We start from the raw sequence: 22790 nt of genomic DNA, 5'->3' as shown, positions 1-22790 counted from the left end.
CATACCCCAGCTGCCATGACTCTCAACACTGTTGATCCCATTGCTGGCAGATATATTTCGTAAGATAAAATTTACAGACAGGACATGGATAAAAATCAAATAATGCCTAATTATAAAATAGGGGAAGATGATGCAATAGTATGAAATGAACCATGCCAATGTTTACGATATAGTAAAAATAACAACAAAGCTAGGTATTTTTTCCTCTTATTATACAACTTGAATAGTAAATTTGGTCAGGAATAATTTGTTATTTGTTTGTAATTTTAGTGTTCACCTAAAATTATACTGATACTTAATTTATGCATTTTACTATCTATCAAATCAGCTACATAGATTCTAATTATTTTTTGTGCTTTTCAACAGATTTACACTGTATAGGAAATAGTTTTGACTTTTTTGTGCAAAATACATCTATCTTTAGCAAGTTGAAAGCTAAGATGCATAACAATTATATACCGTGCATATTCATCTTGCTTCACAAAAGAATTTTGATATGTCTCATATAGAACTCAGCAAAAATGTTGTTTAACAGCCTCCATAAAGGAACATAATGGTTGAACTAGGCCCAGTTTCATTTTTTAACTTCAGTTCAGTTTTGGTCTGTTTCTTCTCTTAAAATCTTTTTAACATTATGTTCTAAATATTAAAGCTTTTGTTCAGTTTCCTTACTCAGACTCATCCAAAATTCTCTATTCATGAGCTCATCCTTCAACTTAAATCTGTCAACTTTGACTTCTTGAGCCTAAGAAACAAAAAGTAAACTTTTTTAAAAAAGAAAAGCTTCATTCCAGTTTGGGTTTCTTGTATATAGTCTGCACTACAGATAAAGTTGACAGCTGAGGCAAAATAAACCCTTTATCTAGTGCATGCATAATATACTGTATCTCAGTGTGAGCCCAGGAGAAAACTTACAAATAAATAATTACTGTTGACATTGCCCATCAGTTTCAAAGTAAGATATATCCAGTTACCCTTTAGAGTTTAATCTTTTTAGAGTTAAACAGCAAAAGAAAAGACATGACATGATTATATAATTGTGTTACTCTATAATGCTTCTATAATGGAGGGTTAACAAGACTGTTCTATTTCCATTATTTTACACAGTTGTATGAGTTGTATAATGTATGCATCAATAAATAAAACAGCCATACTCCTGAAATCCAGCAGCAATCTAGAGATTAATACAGAGGGAAAGGGGCTGATTAAGGAGTAGTTGGTTTAAGCCCAAGCACTAGAGATGAATATAGCAACGTGAACACCCACAGCATGGATTTTCCAGAGATAATGACATTCATATCCAAATCAAAGGTTTAAAGGATTTTGAGATTCACCAAGCCATTTTTCCAGCCATTTGTCTATTTAATTTAATTTAATTTCAAGGCCACCTAACTTTTCAGTGTTTTTCAACAACATACTGTATATCAAACGTTCTGTTTTATACTGTATGAACTTGTGGGTTTTTTTTTTTTTGTATTTCTTAAATAATGTAGGAAAAGTATGTATGCATGCTAAGAACATTAGACGACAGTGAGTTGAAATCAAGGTCAGTGTATCCATCTAGTCATTGTAAACTCATGTGAGATCTCCTGTAGAAAAGATCCTGTCTGCTAAATGTCTATGGAGATTCTGAGTCATCCAGGCCATGGTTGTCCTAAAGGTGCTTTTCAAAAGGTAACTGGAGTTTGTTTTCCTTAAAGATGTTTTGGTTCTCATACAAGAAGCTTCTTCAATTCAAGTTCAGAACTGAAGAAGCTTCTTGGATGAGAAGCGAAATGTCTTCAAGAAAAACAAAACCCGTTGCCTTTTGAAAAAGCACCTTGAGACATGCTATCTGTTAATTAAGTTCTGGCTGAACAAGAGAGATCCACCACCAATCCCATTTTATTTACAGATAGGGTTGCACAACCCACTGATAAGGCTGGGTTTTTCTGAGATTCCTAAGCTTATATTGCCAACAAATGTAACAAAAGTTACATTTTAGGGACATGATTTCAGTCAGGAGGAAGTGGAAGTAGTTTGCCTTAAAACTCTTCCAAAGTTTTAAAAAAGACTGAAAAAAATCAACATTTTTAAGGACTTTACTGCAGGTCTTAAAATGTGTCCATTCCAATCATTAAACCCACCTAGAAAGACAGCAAGAAGGAACTGGATAACCATTAGCTGTTGTCAGTATACAGTTTAGAAAAATTGCTAAACAAAAGCTGAAGTATCCATTTTACTGGGAAATGGAGCTAATTATTTAATATGAAATGAATTTACATTATTAATCCTCAGGAAAATATGGTTTGGACTTTCATTGGGACTTTTAATAGTTAACTTCACGAAGATTTATCTTTAAGTATACCTCTAGGAAACTGTGCAACAACAGAACTAGAAAATCTTTGATCTGCAGCAGATATTTTGTAAAACTTTTCCTCCCCCACCCCAAATGTGATTATGCTTTATTGAAATAATATTTTTGGAACATGAATATATTTCTAAGGTCCTAGATATGCAAAAGAAAAGGTTTCTGAATATAGCCTGCTTTTTTGCACAAGGTGAATTGTCCCTCCTTCCTTCTTTTGTGCAGCAAAAGAAAACTATATTGTGATTTAATATACAACCAAATGATATTTACCTCTGCTGCAATGGATGCTATTATGCCCTTCTTTTCTTCTTACCTTTAATCCTATTCTACAAAGATATGCAAATAAAGCAAAGTATTCCAAATGTAAAGTTTATCATCTTCAAGAAACAGCTGTAACAAAACTTTTATTTTAGAGAGAGAGTTTTGAGAGAAGGTCCTTGAGAACTATATTGTTTTCTTGAATAAAAAGATACATTTGTAAAAAAAAAAAAAATACCAGCAATAGGCTTGAAGTGAATTATAAAGAAATTAATAAAAGATTTACTCTAACACTGAGCATGCAAAGGAATAAAGCTTCACCCATTTCCTAATTAAATGTGTTATTAAAAGAGATTCTATAAATCAGAAAGAGAAGAGATCAGGCTTTTTTCTCCCTTTTCTTTCCTCCTTGCGTTCTCCTTTTTTGTCCTTTATTTAAGCCTACTGTGGAAAATCTATAAAATAGAAATATTTTTCAAGTTTTTCTGTCACAATGGTTCTAGCACAGATCTGATCCTTAGTCTTTAGGGAGAAACAAAAATTCATTTCAAACTATTGATAGAAAACAGTGCCTAAGGCTGCCTATATAACTTGCTAACATAAGAAAGAGTATTTGGAGTCCCATTTTTCTACTTGTCAGTTTCTAAAGCAACAGGTTTGGGCAATATACCCTAGGGGACACAGTTGGAGCATGTCTAAACTATAAAGTGACAATTTGCTTCTGATTGGCTGCAACATCATCAGAGATTTGGGCTTCTAAAGATGGACATGTTTTGAAAAAGTTCATTTCATGGAATCTTGCAGGATATTGCAATTTCAAAATAGATAGCCAGCTGAAACTATGATCCACCCAGGCAATTGCAGTCCCATACTCATATACTGTAACTTGGACCCTATGCCCTCTATATGTATTGTGGCATGGACCTAGTCTTATTTATGTCATTATGCAACACATTGGGCTCTGGTGAAAATCACCTTATAGCTTCTTAAACAGAATTTCTTTTCAAAGACTAATATAGTGTTTTGTTTTTCTTGCACAGGTAACAAGTTCTGGATCTTTAAGGACACCACCCTCCAGCCAGGGTATCCTCATGATTTAATATCATTAGGAAGTGGGATTCCTCCTCATGGTATTGATTCAGCAATTTGGTGGGAGGATGTTGGGAAAACCTATTTTTTCAAAGGAGACAGGTTAGTGTGTTCATTCTGGAAACAATCATACTATTTATATGGCTTGTTGTTCTCCTTTATTATTAGTGTTAATATGTATTCAAAAATGTGAAATATTTATTTAGTTGGACTTGTATGATTTTATTAAAAGCATAGAATCCAATTTTTAGAAATGGAGCCTTTACTCCAGAGTGTACAATTGTGTGGATGGAAAACATGCAGCATTTTGGAAGCTGACATGCATTATTGCTATCAACTTCTATGATGGACAAACTGTTTTATAATTTGCTTGTTATGGATGTGAATATTATTTTAAATATATATGTAACTGAACAATTTTCAGCCCATAGGCTTTGGGGACTATTTAAATGGTAGGCATCTATCCATTATAGATTTGATTTTTTTTTTTCCATTGACAGCTTTACTAAGTTAAATTCTTCTTAAAAAATACTATGATGACGAAGAGAGAGAGAGAAAAACTGTATCCAAAAAGCAAAAAAACCAAAATAACAGAAAAACTTCTGTTGATGGGAAGGTTACTTTTTAGATCCAGAACAAGCACAATGAGACCCAGCAGGTCATAAATGCAATACAGCATATAAAGGAACAGATTTGAAAAATGTGAACCATGCTAAGATAATTGAGCTATTACAGGATATTGACCACTTAGTGGGAATAAGTCCATATCACACTAAGCTTCTCAACACATAATGTTTATATCCCTTTTTTAAAAATTCCTTAATGTAATATAGGTTGAATTCTCCCACTGGTTTTAATTGCACATATAAGCCTCTTACAAAGTTCTTTCTGAACTGAGAACAACCCACCGTTGCTTCTTTAACTGTGATGATTTGGTAGGCATAAAAAAGTGAGGCAAAAGGTGATAACAAAGCCAAAGGAGGAAAATTGTCTTCCTGCAAAGGCTGTGAAAAGATGTTATAACCTCGCAGGAGAAAGATAGACCTGAGAAACTGTACAGTATTGCTGGATAACATTTTAACTTCAATCTCTGAGGAATGTGTTGGGAATAGATTGTGGCACCAATCTGCAATACCTTAAACTAGCAGCATCTTTTCCTGCTGCTTCCTGTGAAAAAAATGAAGACATTGCAGATCATGTTGGAAGTGCTACGCAGCTTTTCAACACAAAGAGGATGAACAGACAGATAGACAGAGGGACAGACAGACAAGCAAATTCCAAAGAATCAAACAAATGCAAGAACATGTTTCCTGCATAAATCTTAAGTTTATTCAATTAAAGCAGGAGGCAGACATTTGTCTCTATGCACCTTTTGAATCTTTGTGATTTCAATTTGTTATTACTCTGCCTCTTATTGGGTTGTTTTTCATTTTGTGATCATGGTAGTCACCCCCATTCTCCTTCCCATTATTTTGGGGTCCTGCAAAGACTCTGACTAGGAATGCTAAACACTGAGGTCACTATTTTTAGCCATTTCAAGGAAACATATAAGAACTGTATTGTACACTATAAAATAGGCATAATAGAGTTATAAAATAAGGGACAAGAAACCCAGTCTCTGCAAGTAACATTCACTTATGTGTATTATCTTATCTGCTATCCAAACCATGTTAAATAGGATTGATCCTTCATCAAGTCATACATATCTGCTTTGCAGCTACTTGGCTGACCAGCTGTACTCAGCATGAGGTCCTCAATGGAACTGAATCTACATGGAGGGAAATGTGTAGTGGGGTGCCCCAGGGCTCTGTTCTGGGCCCAGTGCTCTTCAACATCTTCATCAATGATTTTAATGAGGGGATAGATGGGGAACTCATCAAATTTGCAGATGACACCAAGCTGGCAGGAATAGCCAACACTCCAGAAGACAGGCTTAAGATACAGAGGGATCTTGACCGAGTTGAACACTGGATGTTATCTAACAAAATGAAATTCAATGGTGAAAAAAGTTCTACATTTAGGCAAGAAAAACCAAATGTACGGGTATAGTATAGTGGTACCTTGCTCAATAATAGTAACTGTGAGAGAGATCTTGGAGTCCTAGTGGACAATCACTTAAATATGAGCCAGCAGTGTGCTGCAGCTGCCAAAAAGGCCAACACAGTGCTAGGCTGCATTAACAGAGGGATAGAATCAAGATCACATGAAGTGTTAATACCACTTTACAATGCCTTGGTAAGACCACACTTGGAATATACATCCAGTTTTGGTCACCACGATGTAAAAAAGATGTTGAGACTCTAGAAAGAGTACAGAGAAGAGCAGAAAAGATGATTGGAGGACTGGAGGCTAAAACATATAAGGAACAGTAGCTGGAATTAGGTATGTCTAGTTTAATGAAGAGAAGGACGAGGGGTGACATGATAGCAGTGTTCCAATATCTCAGGGGTTGCCCCAAAGAAGAGGGAGTCAAGCTATTTTCCAAAGCACCTGAAGGCAGGACAAGAAGCAACGGGTGGAAACTAATCAAAGAGAGAAGCAACCTAGAACTAAGAGGAAATTTTCTGACAGTTATAACAATTAATCAGTGGAACAACCTGCCTCCAGAAGCTGTGCATGCTCGAACACTGGAAGTTTTTAAGAAGAGATTGGACATCCATTTGTCTGAAATGGCATAGGGTTTCCTGCTTGAGCAGGGGGTTGGACTAGATGACCTCCAAGGTCCTTTCCATCATCATCATCATTATCATCATGCCTGTATGTAATGAAAGGAATGTTTGGTTTCCCAAAACCTCACATTTTTTTGTATTCAGAATTACTGCTCAGTAAATAGCAAGGGAAAAATACTGAAAATCTATAAACCAATCAGTCATATTATATAAATCACTGAATTTTCCTCATTTTATTTTTACTCATAGTAATTACCTGACATGCTATGGATCTTTTTATTTTTCTGTGTGCATAGGAAAAAATGCCTAAAACAGGTTTTTTTCAGTTGTTTTAATTCATGCAAAAATAAATTCTTATCCACAATGTCTCAAAACATTTATTGAATATAATGGAAGTGCAAAGATGCTTTCTTTTCTGCAATCCTGACTCTGAAATAAGACTTATTAAAAACTTAGAGAGTTACTTTGATCAAATATGCCTCAAATTACTTTTAAATATAAGCATTGTAAAGCTATGGATACAGACCGCAGCCCTTTGCATATAAATCAAGAAATCACTTCACCAAGTTAGGAAGAAATAAATGTGGGCATATTGGTGGAAATGCATTACTGCATTGCAGTCCAGGGAAAGGGATTTCAGGGTTTTTTTAAGGAAAAAAAATGTTAATTATTTTTTCTATAAAATGTTTCTTAGCAAATAGAACTTTTATATGGAACTTCTCCCAATGTACATGGATACTGACAAAGAATCTCTGTAGAAGCTTTGATTTAAGTGTTTCTCTCACACAAACATGTATACTTGACTGGATGTTGTCATCAGTGCTACAGCAGAGATCATTTTTTGCTTATTACACAAATCCACTAATTTAGAAATCAGTGTAAATATCAAAGTCAATGTTACTAGCCCCATTGCCACCATTTAGCATAATTTGGTCTGTAGCTTGAAAGTCCACAAACTGAATATGGTATTTGTTCTGATTAAGATTTCAGAGCTACTTGCATGTAGATATCCATACTCTTAAGCCAATCAGAAAAGCAGGGCTATGCTCCCAATTAATAAGGCAGTATATCTTCTTAAGAACTGCATACATAAGGTGTATTGCAAATTTATTAAGGATAAGACTAAATACTTTCAGTTACAAATTGCATTCTTACTGTATGTATACCAGATGCAGATAGCCATACATAAATGTGGAAGAATGAATATATAGAATACACAATTTCTAATGTGCACTTGAGGCCAGAAATAATCCTTTTTAATAACCGTGGGAAAAAAGGTATAGGAATAAAAAAATAACTCCTTTTTAAAATATAAATAATTTAGAAAAAATGTTTATTAAGAAAATTCCATATATTTTCTTTTAAGTAATGAGAATTATTTCTGAGCTATGTATGCATAAGACTGCAATCTGATTTTCTTTTTATTTTTAAATATGTATATTCTGTTCATGGAGTGTTATTTCCTTATAAATTAAGATATGTAAGGAATCTAGCAGCTTGAGCTGATAAATATTGCACAATGGAATTTAAAAAAGACTCTAAAAAGTACAGCATAGAATTAGAAGTGCTAACTCAAAATATGATTAAAATCTTGAATAAAGCATTGATATAGGTTATTGCATATAATATTTGTCACTGTACAGCTGGATTTAATCCCTAGGTATCATAACTGTTTTAATTATATATAACCACTCATTGATTTGGTTCTCAGGATAGATTAATCTTTAATGAAATATATATATTAAATCATCAAATGTTTAAATGTCTTTATTACTAGTTAGGAGTATATATTTAAATAGAAGTGACCAGGTTCCCTAATGTTATCATTTCACAGAGTACTTCATTTCAGACACTGAAACAAAAATCATCCATAAACGTTATTTTAACCTCATTCTTTCTCTCAGGTATTGGAGATACAGTGAAGATATAAGAACTATGGACACAGGTTATCCCAAATCAATCACAATCTGGAAAGGTATCCCAGAATCACCTCAGGGAGCCTTTGTTCACAAAGAAAATGGTATGTAGCTTCTTGTGAACACAAATGTTTGCTCCTTCCTTCCTTCCTTCCTTCCTTCCTTGTTCACACATCATTTATTCAAATGGTTCTTTGTTACTTAAATGTGAACCCCATAACAGTACAATAAATACATTTAAAGATATCTGATAACTGGAATTGCCCCAAGGTCTTTTTAATATATGGCATTGTATTGATACTCAGGTTAAATCACATCTGCAATGTCTACAAGCTTGTAACTATTGATGGGCAAGGGGGGGAGCTGATATCTCCTTTCCATTTGTTTAGAGGCAAAACTTAGGATTTACTTCCTGTGAAAGAGGATAGTCTTTTCCAATTCCAGCCAAAAAGAGATTTGCTGCTCTTTTAAAAATAACAAAATATTTTAGGTCAGAATTTTTTTTCACAAACCATCCAAATGGAAATATACCATTCTAGAAGTCTGTTCAAAGCAATCTACCCTTGCTTGGTTAGAATCATCTAATACAGAGTGAGATGTTTATATTTTGCATAAGTCTATTTAAAAAAAATACAATATTGCATATTTCTATGAAATATCAAATACTAAATTGAGCTGAAGTACAGAAATATGTGCATTATATTCTTGATTATGAAGGCCTTCACTGTATGAATATTACTTGTTGCTTTGGGCTGTTGGCCATTTGATGCAAAGTTTTAAATTTAAATACCATTAAAACCAATTGTTGGGCTGCTAGCAGTGCACATGCGATTGATTGATGAGAGATTTATTTACTTTTCTTTCTCTTTATCAATGATAGGTCTCCATTAATATTTTTGTTTCTCTGTAAATGAGATGCAATATTTCTTTCCTTATTAAGAATTGTTCCTTCCTTTAGCTCAAATCACCAACTGCTGTAACAAAAACTTTCCCCCCAGAAATAATGACTTCCTTGCTCTAAGTCTGCCTTTTCCAACAAGAGAAGCGCTTTCAGAATGAAGCCTTTTAACTATAGAAGTTTTTTTGCTTTCTTTTTTCAAAAAGGAAAGTGATTTGGAACAGAAATCTTTCTTTGTGTGTGTCTCTGTCTCTGTCTATCTGACTGTCTCTCTCTCTCTCTCTCTCTCTCTCTCTCTCTCTCTCTCTCTCTCTCTCTCTCTCTCTCACACACACACACACACACACACACACACACACACACCCCTACAATCTTTAAAAGCGAATTATCCATGTTGCAGGGCTTTTTTTTTCATAGAACACCCAGAAAGGAGTTCCGGCAACTTTTTGGATGGAACCTTGTAGGGTAGGCAAGGCGGGTTGTATGACGTGTGTGAGTTCCAGCACCTTTTTTTTATATAAAAAAAGCACTGGCTACGTGTCTGTTAGACTCATAGCTATATGATACATAACAGAAATATTTATTGGTTTTCCAGTCTTTCAGTCACACTGAACTTCACAGTCTCTAAAATCTTGGCAAAGAAATATCTGGCAATAAAACTAAAAAAAAGTTTCTTTTTTCTTTGGGTGGTCTTTTAAAGGTAAACTTAAGAAATTCTATGGATTCTCAGAGAATAAAAATAAAAGAGTTATCTGCTGAAGCCTGCAAAAACTGTGCTAAAATCAGGACTGTATTGGCTATTGCATTAAGCTTGAGCAAGCAAAGCAAGCAAGGTTACATAGGAGAAACACCATACCTAATTTCACAAAACTGTGATTAAAGTTTGCCTGAAGTAATTTCCTTCTCCTCCTCAGAGATTTCACTTGAAACTGTACTACATTGCTTTAGGGGAAAAGGTTCAGAGGAGCTGCTTTTGGTTTAGCAACTTACATTAATCCTTTTGGCTCTCATTTATTTGGGTGAGGGGGTGGAGAGAACTGGAAGGAAGCAGGAAAAACGTGCCAACTCAGAAGTAGAAGACTATGTTCAGATTTAAGCTATTTAACTCATAGATCTTATTCTACCTTAAAAGCTTTTTGCTAATATATTAAAAATGCTAGTAGTGTTTTTTATTAGCAGAGTCAATTTATTCTCATTAAACAATACATGTGTATTTTTTTGTGTACAATGCATATAAACAAAAAATAATTTCAAGAAATCTAGATTTCTTCTCCTAGGTTTCAGCGGAATATAGGAATAGTATGGGGTTAAACTGTGTAAGAAACTGGAGTTGCTATCCAAATGTTGCATGCACACTTCTGTTTCCAGCTTTTCGTGTATCCTGTGTATTATACCATACCTTTTAAATCATCATGTGCAGTGGCATCATTCTCATCTGTTTTCCTAATTCCTGGGAGTATTCAGTACAAATTCTCTATTTAGTGTGGTAATCATTGAACAGCACATTACTTTGTTAAATATCCAAACTTTGCTGCAGTTTGCAACCACTAGGGAAGCTTTAACTTCTCCACCCCATGATTTTGGCTATGCTGAAAATACTATAAGGAAAAATAACAGCTGTGTTGAGCTCACTGGGCATAAAAGCCCACAACCTCCTTGAAGCAACAAGCTCAGTGCAATTGAAAGTACTGTTTCCTCTCAGCATTGGGACACACACTGCGGAGCTGGGAAAACAGATAACTTCCCCATTTTCCTTAAGGAAAGATGCTTCTCCAGATTCCACTCTATTCTGTTGAAGGAACGGCTAACCAGGATCCAACTTCAGATTTGAGAAAGAATAGCAAACTATCAAAAACATATTTGAATGTACTAACCAGAATGAAGAGAGGGGAAATATTCCTTTCTCTTGCAAACAGCTGAGGACTGACTCATAGACACCTACACTGTAATGGGTGCTGAACAAGAAAGAGTAAAAAAGAAGCAACTTAAGAGGTCAAGGAGGATGAGGTGTTTGGGGAATCAGTGCAAAAGAATGTTGCCTGACAGATTAAGAAAATTATGTTGCTCCAAAATAAGCATTTTCTTCTCATCAGTGGGATCTTAGCTTTATGTAGAACATGTGTGACAGACTGTAAGGGAATTTGTTGATAATAACCCCAAAACTATCTTGATGTTATTGTTTTGCTGCATTAGATCCCTTCACAGATATAATAAACTTAATATTGTCCGGCAAGATTTCAAGTGCATTGTCTAATACCACAGCATATAGCAGTAATTGTTCAAAAGTATATGGTAATGGTGGTGATGATTATCCAGTGTCAAATAATCCAAGCAAATAATACTAACAAGATGATTTGTGTCAAAATAATGCATATTATTAAGCTAATTAGTAAGTTGATAAATGAACTTGCATTGTAGTCATAATAAAAGATTCATGGAAAGATAATGGAAACTATCAATGGAAACTCCATAGTAGTAGTAGTAGTAGTAGTAGTAGTAGTAGTAGTAGTAGTAGTAGTAGTAGTAATAATAATGAAGAAGAAGAAGAAGAAGAAGAAGAAGAAGAAGAAGAAGAAGAAGAAGAAGAAGAAGAAGAAGAAGAAGAAGAAGAAGCTGAAGAAACAGTGTACCACTTGGTAAGCTGTTGCAAGAAGATTGCACAGACTGACTACAAGACAAAGTAGCAACAATGGTGCATTGGAAGATCTGCAAAAAATATCATTTGCCTGTAAGCAAAAACTGGTGGGATCATAAAATAGAGAAAGTCATAGAAAATGATAAAATTAAACTGCTCTGGGACTTCAGAATTCAAACAGACAAGCACCTGCAACATAACACCCCAGACTTAACAATTGTCGATAAGAAAGACAAAAAAGTCTGGATAGTGGACGTGGCAGTGCCTGGAGATAGCAGAATAGAAGAGAAAGAACTGGAGAAGATAACAAAATACAAAGACCTACAAATAGAAATAGAAAGACTGTGGCAAAAGCAAGCAAGGGTAGTACCAATAGTCATAGGCTCCTTGGGTGCAATCCCAAAACAACTGGAGCACCACTTGAACACCATTGGCATTGACAAATTCGCTATTAGTCAATTGCAAAAGGCGGCCTTATTAGGAACTGCTTCCATCCTGCGACGATACCTGTAATACCATCAAACATCCACATCTGCCTATCCCAGGTCCTGGGTAAGGACTCGATAGGTAGACAAAATGCCAAATCCAGTCTGAACATCTGGCTGACTGTGCGATGATTGATGATGATGATGATAATAATAATAATAATAATAATAATAATAATAATAATAATAATAATAATGGACAAATGTGCCACACTTACTATCAAACAAGGAAAAGTAGTGAAAACTGAAGGAATCAAGATGCCCCACGAAAATAACATTAAGAGTCTGGATGAGGAAGATTACTACAAATACTTGGGTATCCTTCAAGCTGACAACATCAAGCACACTGAAGTCAAGAAAAAGATTAGAGGTGAATACATCAAGAGAGTGAAGAAGATCTTAAAGTCCAAACTCAATGGAGGAAATACCATAAAGGCAATCAACACCTGGGCAATTCCAGTCATTAGGTACACAGCTGGAATAGTGGACTGGACTCAAGCAGAACTAAAAGCAATGGATAGGAAGACCAGAAAAATAATGACAATGAATCATGCCCTTCATCCACGCAGTGACATTGACAGACTTTATCTACCAAGGCAAATAGGTGGGCGTGGAATGCTACAAGTACATCAGATGGTTGAAGAAGAAAAAATGGCTTTGGAAGAATATCTGAAGAACAATGATGAAGATGCACTGAAATTAGTATATCAGGAAGGCTTACTGACTACTGGAGAGACCAAACTGGCCTACAAGAAAGACCAAATGAAGAACAGAATAGAGGCATGGGAAGACAAAGCACTACATGGCCAATACATTTAAAAAAATAGCTGGGAAAGCAGATAATAACAAGACCTGGCAATGGCTAAGAGCAGGAAAATTGAAGAAAGAGACCGAGGGACTAATTCTGGCTGCACAAGACCAAGCCTTAAGGACAAATGCATATAAAGTCAAAATTGAGAAGACAGCAACAGACAGTAAGTGCCGCCTATGCAAAGAAGCTGAAGAAACAGTGGACCACTGGTAAGCTGTTGCAAGAAGATTGCACAGACTGACTACAAGCAGCGGCATGACAAAGTAGCAACAATGGTGCATTGGAAGATCTGCAAAAAATATCATTTGCCTGTAAGCAAAAACTGGTGGGATCATAAAATAGAGAAAGTCATAGAAAATGATAAAATTAAACTGCTCTGGGACTTCAGAATTCAAACAGACAAGCACCTGCAACATAACACCCCAGACTTAACAATTGTCGATAAGAAAGACAAAAAAGTCTGGATAGTGGACGTGGCAGTGCCTGGAGACAGCAGAATAGAAGAGAAAGAACTGGAGAAGATAACAAAATACAAAGACCTACAAATAGAAATAGAAAGACTGTGGCAAAAGCAAGCAAGGGTAGTACCAATAGTCATAGGCTCCTTGGGTGCAATCCCAAAACAACTGGAGCACCACTTGAACACCATTGGCATTGACAAATTCGCTATTAGTCAATTGCAAAAGGCGGCCTTATTAGGAACTGCTTCCATCCTGCGACGATACCTGTAATACCATCAAACATCCACATCTGCCTATCCCAGGTCCTGGGTAAGGACTCGATAGGTAGACAAAATGCCAAATCCAGTCTGAACATCTGGCTGACTGTGCGATGATGATGATGATGATGATAATAATAATAATAATAATAATAATAATAATAATAATGGACAAATGTGCCACACTTACTATCAAACAAGGAAAAGTAGTGAAAACTGAAGGAATCAAGATGCCCCACGAAAATAACATTAAGAGTCTGGATGAGGAAGATTACTACAAATACTTGGGTATCCTTCAAGCTGACAACATCAAGCACACTGAAGTCAAGAAAAAGATTAGAGGTGAATACATCAAGAGAGTGAAGAAGATCTTAAAGTCCAAACTCAATGGAGGAAATACCATAAAGGCAATCAACACCTGGGCAATCCCAGTCATTAGGTACACAGCTGGAATAGTGGACTGGACTCAAGCAGAACTAAAAGCAATGGATAGGAAGACCAGAAAAATAATGACAATGAATCATGCCCTTCATCCACGCAGTGACATTGACAGACTTTATCTACCAAGGCAAATAGGTGGGCGTGGAATGCTACAAGTACATCAGATGGTTGAAGAAGAAAAAATGGCTTTGGAAGAATATCTGAAGAACAATGATGAAGATGCACTGAAATTAGTATATCAGGAAGGCTTACTGACTACTGGAGAGACCAAACTGGCCTACAAGAAAGACCAAATGAAGAACAGAATAGAGGCATGGGAAGACAAAGCACTACATGGCCAATACATTAAAAAAAATAGCTGGGAAAGCAGATAATAACAAGACCTGGCAATGGCTAAGAGCAGGAAAATTGAAGAAAGAGACTGAGGGACTAATTCTGGCTGCACAAACCAAGCCTTAACGACAAATGCATATAAAGTCAAAATTGAAAAGACAGCAACAGACAGTAAGTGCCGCCTATGCAAAGAAGCTGAAGAAACAGTGGACCACTGGTAAGCTGTTGCAAGAAGATTGCACAGACTGACTACAAGCAGCGGCATGACAAAGTAGCAACAATGGTGCATTGGAAGATCTGCAAAAAATATCATTTGCCTGTAAGCAAAAACTGGTGGGATCATAAAATAGAGAAAGTCATAGAAAATGATAAAATTAAACTGCTCTGGGACTTCAGAATTCAAACAGACAAGCACCTGCAACATAACACCCCAGACTTAACAATTGTCGATAAGAAAGACAAAAAAGTCTGGATAGTGGACGTGGCAGTGCCTGGAGATAGCAGAATAGAAGAGAAAGAACTGGAGAAGATAACAAAATACAAAGACCTACAAATAGAAATAGAAAGACTGTGGCAAAAGCAAGCAAGGGTAGTACCAATAGTCATAGGCTCCTTGGGTGCAATCCCAAAACAACTGGAGCACCACTTGAACACCATTGGCATTGACAAATTCGCTATTAGTCAATTGCAAAAGGCGGCCTTACTAGGAACTGCTTCCATCCTGCGACGATATCTGTAATACCATCAAACATCCACATCTGCCTATCCCAGGTCCTGGGTAAGGACTCGATAGGTAGACAAAATGCCAAATCCAGTCTGAACATCTGGCTGACTGTGCGATGATCCATAATAATAATAATAATATAAAAGTTGTAAGGGACCTTAGAGGTCATCTAGTCCAACCCTCTGCTTAGTCAGGAAACCCTATACCATTTCAGACAGATGGCTGTTCAGTCTCTTCTTAAAAACTTCCAGTGTTGGAGCATTCACCGCTTCTGGAGGCAGGTTGTTCCATTGGTTAATTGTTCTAACTTTCAGAAAATTTCTCCTTAGTTCTAGGTTGCTTCTCTCTTTGGTTAGTTTCCATCTGTTGCTTCTTGCCCTGCCTTCAGGTGCTTTGGAGAATAGCTTGACTCCCTCTTTGTGGCAGCCTCTGAGATATAGTAGCGATTCCTAGTCCTTCCATGGTGACATCCCAGAAAAACAAAACAATTGTGAGCTTTCATATTAAAATGGATATTCCAATACCCCAGTCACCAAGAGAATATTTTTGCACTGAAATAAAATATTGTAAATATTGTTTGAAAGAAGCCTCTTTGATTTCAGTGGAACTTATACTTAAGCAATTTGGAAGGGTGCAGAAATATGAAACTTGCAGAATATATTGAGGGACATATTTTCTTTCTCCTAGCTCACCTCTTTAAAGCCTCATCATCCAAGCCAAGCTAGTAAGCACATTAAAAATGGGGGAAAGATTGTGTCTATTGCACCAAAATAAAATTACTCCAAAGCAGCTTCACATACATTCAATTTTTAGAAAGATAATGAAAATTATTTAGTAGCCAAATCAAATTGTTTTTATGTTCCTGCATAAAATTGCAAACCAGAAACCAAAATAAGTGGTGCTTAATTTGAATAGGGAAAGAAGTGATTAAAAAAAATAAAGATTTGACCTCTTTATCATTCAAGGGCAAAAGCCTATTGTTTATATGTCTGTTATATTATTGCTATGAATTGTTGCAATTTGTCAAGTTATTTTTTTACTCTCAATTGTAAGAGGCAAAGTTATAAAGTTGGATAAAACTCCAATGGTTTGCATTCAGTTGATAAATAATAGGAGACTGTTTACCCATTGTGAAAGTTTGCTTCATACTGGATTAGTGCCATTTTTCTGCTGAGGCAGTAAAAACTTTAAAATTTTTGGCAGGGAGGCTGATTTCTGCAATTAGGCACCCTTTGTAATTGTCCTAGTTTGCTTTTGAATGATCCAATTTGAGCTCTCTGCTGAAGATATGAAGCTGTGTACACCTGTTTTGTGTTTCAGAGTTCATTTCAAAGATGATGATGCAACAGGGAAGAGATTCAGGAGGGTGGGAGCAATTTAACTAACTCACTACTATAATTTGCAACAACCGACCACTATTCCTCTGCTCCTTGAGCAAATCAGACTTAAGTTATTTTTAAGTGTCAGTTTAAAATTGTATTTACCTTAATTCTTCCATCATATTAAACAAGTTAGACTTCAAGTCATGACTCAATCAGAATTGTAATCGGTACACAAGCAGTCTTATTTTATGGGAACAAAAGAATATTTTAATGAAAAAAAATGCTTCACAAAATTGTAGACACTATATAGCAATCATACTAAAGACAGTGTATAGAATCATGAAGCTCTGTCAGCAAAGTTGGAAGAACTTGTATTCATTTTCAAATTGTAGTTGTAGTCTCAGTTTCAGTAGGTTCTTTTACTGAGCAATATCCAAATGTTAATCCATTTAAATAACTCAATATTTGTTTCTAAATAGGCTTCACGTATTTCTACAAAGGCAAAGAATACTGGAAATTCAACAATCAAATGCTCCGGGTGGAACCGGGATATCCCAGATCTATCCTCAAGGATTTTATGGGTTGTGATGGACCAGCAGACCGGGACAAAGAGCAACACAGCCCTCAAGATGATGTAGACATTGTCATTAAACTGGACAACACAGCCAGCACTGTGAAAGCTATAGCCATTGTCATTCCTTGCATACTGGCCCTGTGCCTCCTTGTCTTGGTTTACACTGTGTTCCAATTCAAGAGGAAAGGAACACCCCGCCACATACTTTACTGCAAACGCTCTATGCAAGAGTGGGTGTGATGTAAGGATTTTTTTTTCTTGTTTTCTCCCAGGAGTAGTGGTAACATGAAATCCAACAAAAGAGCTGTTATGGAGTTTCCTACCAAGGAGCAGGCCTGTCTGTCTCAGCCAGGGATGATCTTTAAAGTCCAGGGGGCTGCTTGTCCTGCACATGAGTGAGAATTTTCTTCAGTAGGAAGCTTCAGTCGCACACAGTACCTGCCATTTCTCCAGTCCTTCGTCTGTCTTTGTCATTCAGTTCCAGCCTTTCCTCTGCACGCTCAATATGCCCAATGCAAAACAATCAGGATATTCATAAAAAAGAACAACATGAAAAAAGAAGAATCTCTGACATCCCAGTTGGGTCTTTCTTTCTTTCTTTCTTTCTTTCTTTCTTTCTTTCTTTCTTTCTTCCTTCCTTCCTTCCTTCCTTCCTTCTTTCTTTCTTTCTTTCTTTCTTTCTTTCTTTCTTCAAAAGAGTTTTGTGTGATGTTAAAAAAAAAAGAAAACATATAAGCATTTTTTTAAAGAGAAAAGATAGAGCAACTAAAACACAACAATCACATTGGAACTTTCAGGAAGTGTGAAGATCCAAAACAGCTTTGTCTCCAAAGAGGATTGCTTTCTGTCAGCTACAGATATAGTCCTATACTCCTACACATAATTTTTATCAAATGGGAAATCATGATGACATACAGGAATTCTGACTGTTTGGACAGCCATTTTCCAACAAACAAGGGGCCAAAATATCTGCAATATAGTAACAGCCTTAATAATATATTCATTTTGTGTTTTATACAATTGTTCAGAGCTATGTTCTCAATGTTTTCACACATTTATATTCGTCACTATATTCAGAGAGTATTCTTTTTACTGATTGGTTTAGCATTTATTGGTTTCTTGCCTCTCCACGTCCTCTTTTCTCCAGAATTGTATCAGGCAAATTAGTCCCAGGCTTTCCATAAGCCTCTCAGAAACCTTATTTTGAAACAGACTAGAAAGCAGCAAGTTCCAGAAATAAGAATGCAATCAAATAACATTACAAGTTACTGAGAAACATAAGACTAGTGTTAGGTTTATATAATCAGTGACTCTTTGAGAACTATCAGACCAATTTTCAGTGTGAAAAATAATATTAATTGAAATGGTAATAGTGTACAGATTCTGCTTTTACTTAAAGGTAACACCCTATAACTCATAAACCAGATCTACAGAGCCCTCAATGCCAATGCTATCTTCTCCATCACTGTTGCTTCTAGTGTGTTTCCAGGACAAAGTAGGTGGTCCAGGCTGGCACATTTTCTTATGATACTTCATAGTAGCATAATGAAGAGGAAGCCAGAATGGGTTTGGCAGTGGACAAGGGGATTTGCAGATAATGGAAGGCAGTTGTTAGCCCTGGGGTTGAATAAGCCCATCACAATTCTAGACAGAATGCCGAAATAACTGTGGGTTATTTCTAGTAAAAGCCACATTGGTGATAGTAAAAAAAAAAATGTAACTATGGATTTGCCAGTTGATTTCTGGGTTTATTTATTTATTTTAATTGTCATACTGAATGTGTAGTGACAGTTCTTCAACATTGCCTCCTTGTCTTCAGCTTGTGCTATGCCAAGCCATTTTATCAGTCTCCTACGTCTCTGCTGCTCTTTTTCTCCCAACACTATTGATCTCATTATTGGTAGACCCCATGGGTCCCATTAACAAATAATGAGCTTCCCTTACACTCTTGAAAAATGGGTGCGTGAACTGTTGTTGTTTTTTTAAAAAAAATATCTGCCAGGAAACATGGCAGAGCACTTGATGAATGGCATTATGTTCTTATCATGCAAGTGACCTTTTCTTTGGTACTGTGCTTGGAGGACCATGCATCGTACCATTGTGAACCACAGTAGGCAGAATGGAACACTTGGCTACAGTTTGGCTGGAGACAGATGCATATAATTTTCAGCAATTCAAAGATCGTATGTTAGCAGGAGGCAATACTGTCTATGGATTACATTGTCTCTGCTCACTAGTTTTGTTGGGCTTTTTTGTGCTGAGCTCTGTTGATTAGAAATGACAGCAGTATAACAGGGATGAATATAAAAGAAAGAGACACTGTCCTTCTATCACATTACCTTCAGTTTCCATGCCTCCAGCCTAAGAGCAATAGGAAAATGGGGTTTAATTGTGGGACTAGATGGAATTCTTCTATGTAACAATTGGCTTCATTTTTATTTTTTAAAAAGCTTGTATTTTTAAGTTTTTTGAAATATTATTCTGCATGAATACAGAACTTGCTTTTGAATATGGACACTTATAAGCATAGTTAACTCTATTAAGGAGAAAAGAAAGCAACATCTGATACTGCCTGGGTGCTGTTTCACTTTCCCACCTGTTCACAAAATGTGGTCATTTGGTATTCATCTTAGTTCTCAAAGGGTTGGCAAGACCTCTGGCATTTAGCTGTGCACTAAATCATGGGAAGAACCCAGGACTACCTGGCATTATATCATCTTATGTAATTTTATGCTAACAGCAGTATTGTCATTTTCATGTGACCTGCAGAGCAGGTTATATATTAATATTTTTTTTCCTAGAGAAAGTCAGCAACTGACAGACCTCTTTTATTGATTTTAGGAGCTGCTTCTCGCAGTGACAGGCTTTTTACAGTCACTGGGCTGTGAATTTATGAAAAGTTTTCAGAAAGAATGCACCCTACTAGATAGATACCTGACTTTTTATGAAAGCTAGGATTCCAGGGAGATAGCTTTTGATACAATGAACAGCTTGCCTTGAACTTCATTGATCTGTTGATTGTCATTATTGAGTTAAACATTGTCTTCTGTGAAAAAAGAGGAAAAAATTGCTGTCTAAATTTCCTTACTGTGTACTATTTGATTTCTTTGCTCTTTGACCTTTAACTTGCAAACTGGCACAAGCTGAATGGGAAATAAGATGTTCCCAAACATTTTGGATTGGGACTACATTTATACAAGAAAAAACAAGCCTAATGTATGTTATCTGAATTCATCTGTTCCATTACAGAAGGGCAAAGGGTGAGAAGTCCTTCTTCTAGCTGTAATAGATGCAGACAATATGATCTTATTCCTGCTTAGTTCCCATTGACTCCATTGGGAGAGAATTTTTCAATGGAATGTGCCCAGCATTAGTAACTGGTACAAGGGGAATGGGAAAAAATTGCTATGTATACATGCACACTCTAATAATGAACTACAGTAGACAAATTTCTATTTAATTTTGATAAAATGTTTCATGTGAAACCAGTCCTTTTTACATATGATTTGTTTTAAATGCATTCTAAAATGCATACAAATACTAAAATACTTGAAAACAGCCATCATTGACAAGTATGGGTTCTTGTGTGTATATATACACAAACACACACATGAATATACTATGGTTAAAAACAATTTCTTACTAATTTCCTAATCCATATTACCAAATCATTTTATAGAGAGTGTAAGTATATACGTATTATTTTTTGGTAATGACTAGCTGGACTGCCTTGAATTTATATTTCTATTGAGTACAGCATGAAGATTAATATCATTCAAATAAACATGATTTGGGGTTTTGTTTTTTATTCTGAATCGAGGGTTTATTTTGTAAAGAAAAGAGGCATGTAATACAGGATTGCACAGACAACACCCCCATCAGCATAAACAAATTGATGAATGAATGACAGAATCAAAGACAAAACAATTCTTAGTTTATAGCACATATGCATTGCAAATTGAGGTTTGGAATCTCTTAAAGGTGTGATATGCAGTATTCTAACGATTGTGAGACCATTATATATCCAGTTATATCTAACTCAGCTAATGGTACACTACATGACTTATGTATAGTGAACAGATCTCAGCGTTCTCCATTTCCTTACCCTTCTCTTTCAAAATATATCAGTTAAGTGGGAAAAGCATTATAATTTTCTATCAGCAATCAGCTCTGCTACTGGCTAAGATGTATTTTTTTTCCTTTTGTCTCAAGCTCTCTTGTGCTTAACTGCAGCTAAAATAATTAAACTATATTGGTTGTATTTAACTGTAGCCAATATTTTGGTTTGAAGTTCATCATATGAATGAGTCTACTTTGAATTTGGGTCCAATCCATAAAATTTATATGCTATTTCAAGAGATTAAAAGTGAATGTTGATACTTATATATTAAGACAGGTGTTTACAGACAGGTTTGGTGAATATCCAAAACTTTGGACACATCAGTTGGAGCTTCCTATAAGTGATTGTCAGCATTGACTGATCTGTATTTGGAAAATGGAAACATAGATATATTATGAACATTCACAAAACTGACAGATGGATAACAGTCAATAAAATTTGCATCTTCATGGTTATTTATCCATTACTTTAATATAAGACAACAGACAATATTTATTTTCCTATTCATTTAAATGTTTCATTTCCCTTTCAGATTTCCTTTAAAAAAAGAAAGAAGGAGAAAAAATGCAGCCATTTTTTTTAAATAAGGGAAAACCAATATTTGCATTTGGTGGAGTTATACAATAGTTTTACAAAAAGTTAAGGGTAATAATGTATAGTGCTGGATATAATATGAATGCATAAATATGGGGGGGGGGGAATTGGACATACCTTTGTCTTAGAAGGCAAACTTATGTCACCTTTTCTTTTCTTTTATAAAGCAATCAATTGATATTTTCCCCTCTCTTGTATTTAAATTAATTTTTATCTTCACTTCCACAGACATGGGGATGTATATAAGTTCAGTATAAGGGTGTAAATTTATTGAGAAATTGAAACCTTATGAGATAAAAAGCAAAATATTACATTCCAGAAAAAAAAGGATTTTTTTTTTTAAAAGACAGATTATTTCACTAAGCTTTTGGTAAGAAATTGAAGAAAATTCCAATTTTAGAAATAAAAAGTAGCACTGACTTTTGAATAAATCCTTTATTTTGAATAAAAATCCAAATGTTCCTTTATAGATGAGACTAATTTCATCACATATACAATGTGTAAATCAATGTCACTTCATAACACATAATATATAGAAACCTATTTTTAATAAACACACCTATACTCATATTGCTCAATCAACATTGTTAGGTCAGTCCATCTACATAGTTAGGGTGTGCTATAATTATAAAGGGATAAATAGCATGTTTTGTTTGTCATAAATTTTACTGATTTAACCTCCTTTAGAGAAAAACAAATATTTGATACTCGGTTATCTGATGTGGAAAAAAATAGGATATTACTCCAAATAAGAGCTTCTGAAATCTTTGAGTAAAATTTTAAAATCTCTCTCTCTCTCTCTCTCTCTCTCTCTCTCTCTCTCTCTCTCTCTTCCCCTCCCTCCCTCCCTCTT

General features: G+C 35.5%; 1 protein-coding gene across 3 annotated transcripts in view; it reads left to right on the top strand.

Moving 5' to 3' along the window:
- MMP16 (matrix metallopeptidase 16) overlaps positions 1-22046 on the top strand; it is a 169706-nt gene extending 147660 nt beyond the window's left edge. For all 3 annotated transcript variants that reach the window (XM_039355192.1, XM_039355194.1, XM_039355195.1), the window contains 3 exons: positions 3649-3799; positions 8271-8386; positions 17129-22046. In XM_039355192.1, the coding sequence (XP_039211126.1) occupies positions 3649-3799; positions 8271-8386; positions 17129-17463 (602 nt within the window). In that variant the 3' untranslated portion in view covers positions 17464-22046. The remainder of the gene's footprint in view (positions 1-3648; positions 3800-8270; positions 8387-17128) is intronic.
- Positions 22047-22790: the final 744 nt, after the last annotated feature.

Source organism: Crotalus tigris, unplaced genomic scaffold (genome assembly GCF_016545835.1).
Source record: "Crotalus tigris isolate CLP2741 ecotype Arizona unplaced genomic scaffold, ASM1654583v1 scf7180000018628.517256, whole genome shotgun sequence".
Classification (NCBI taxonomy): domain Eukaryota; kingdom Metazoa; phylum Chordata; class Lepidosauria; order Squamata; family Viperidae; genus Crotalus; species Crotalus tigris.
Note: the sequence above shows the minus strand (reverse complement) of the source record. Positions and strands in the feature narration are given on the sequence as shown.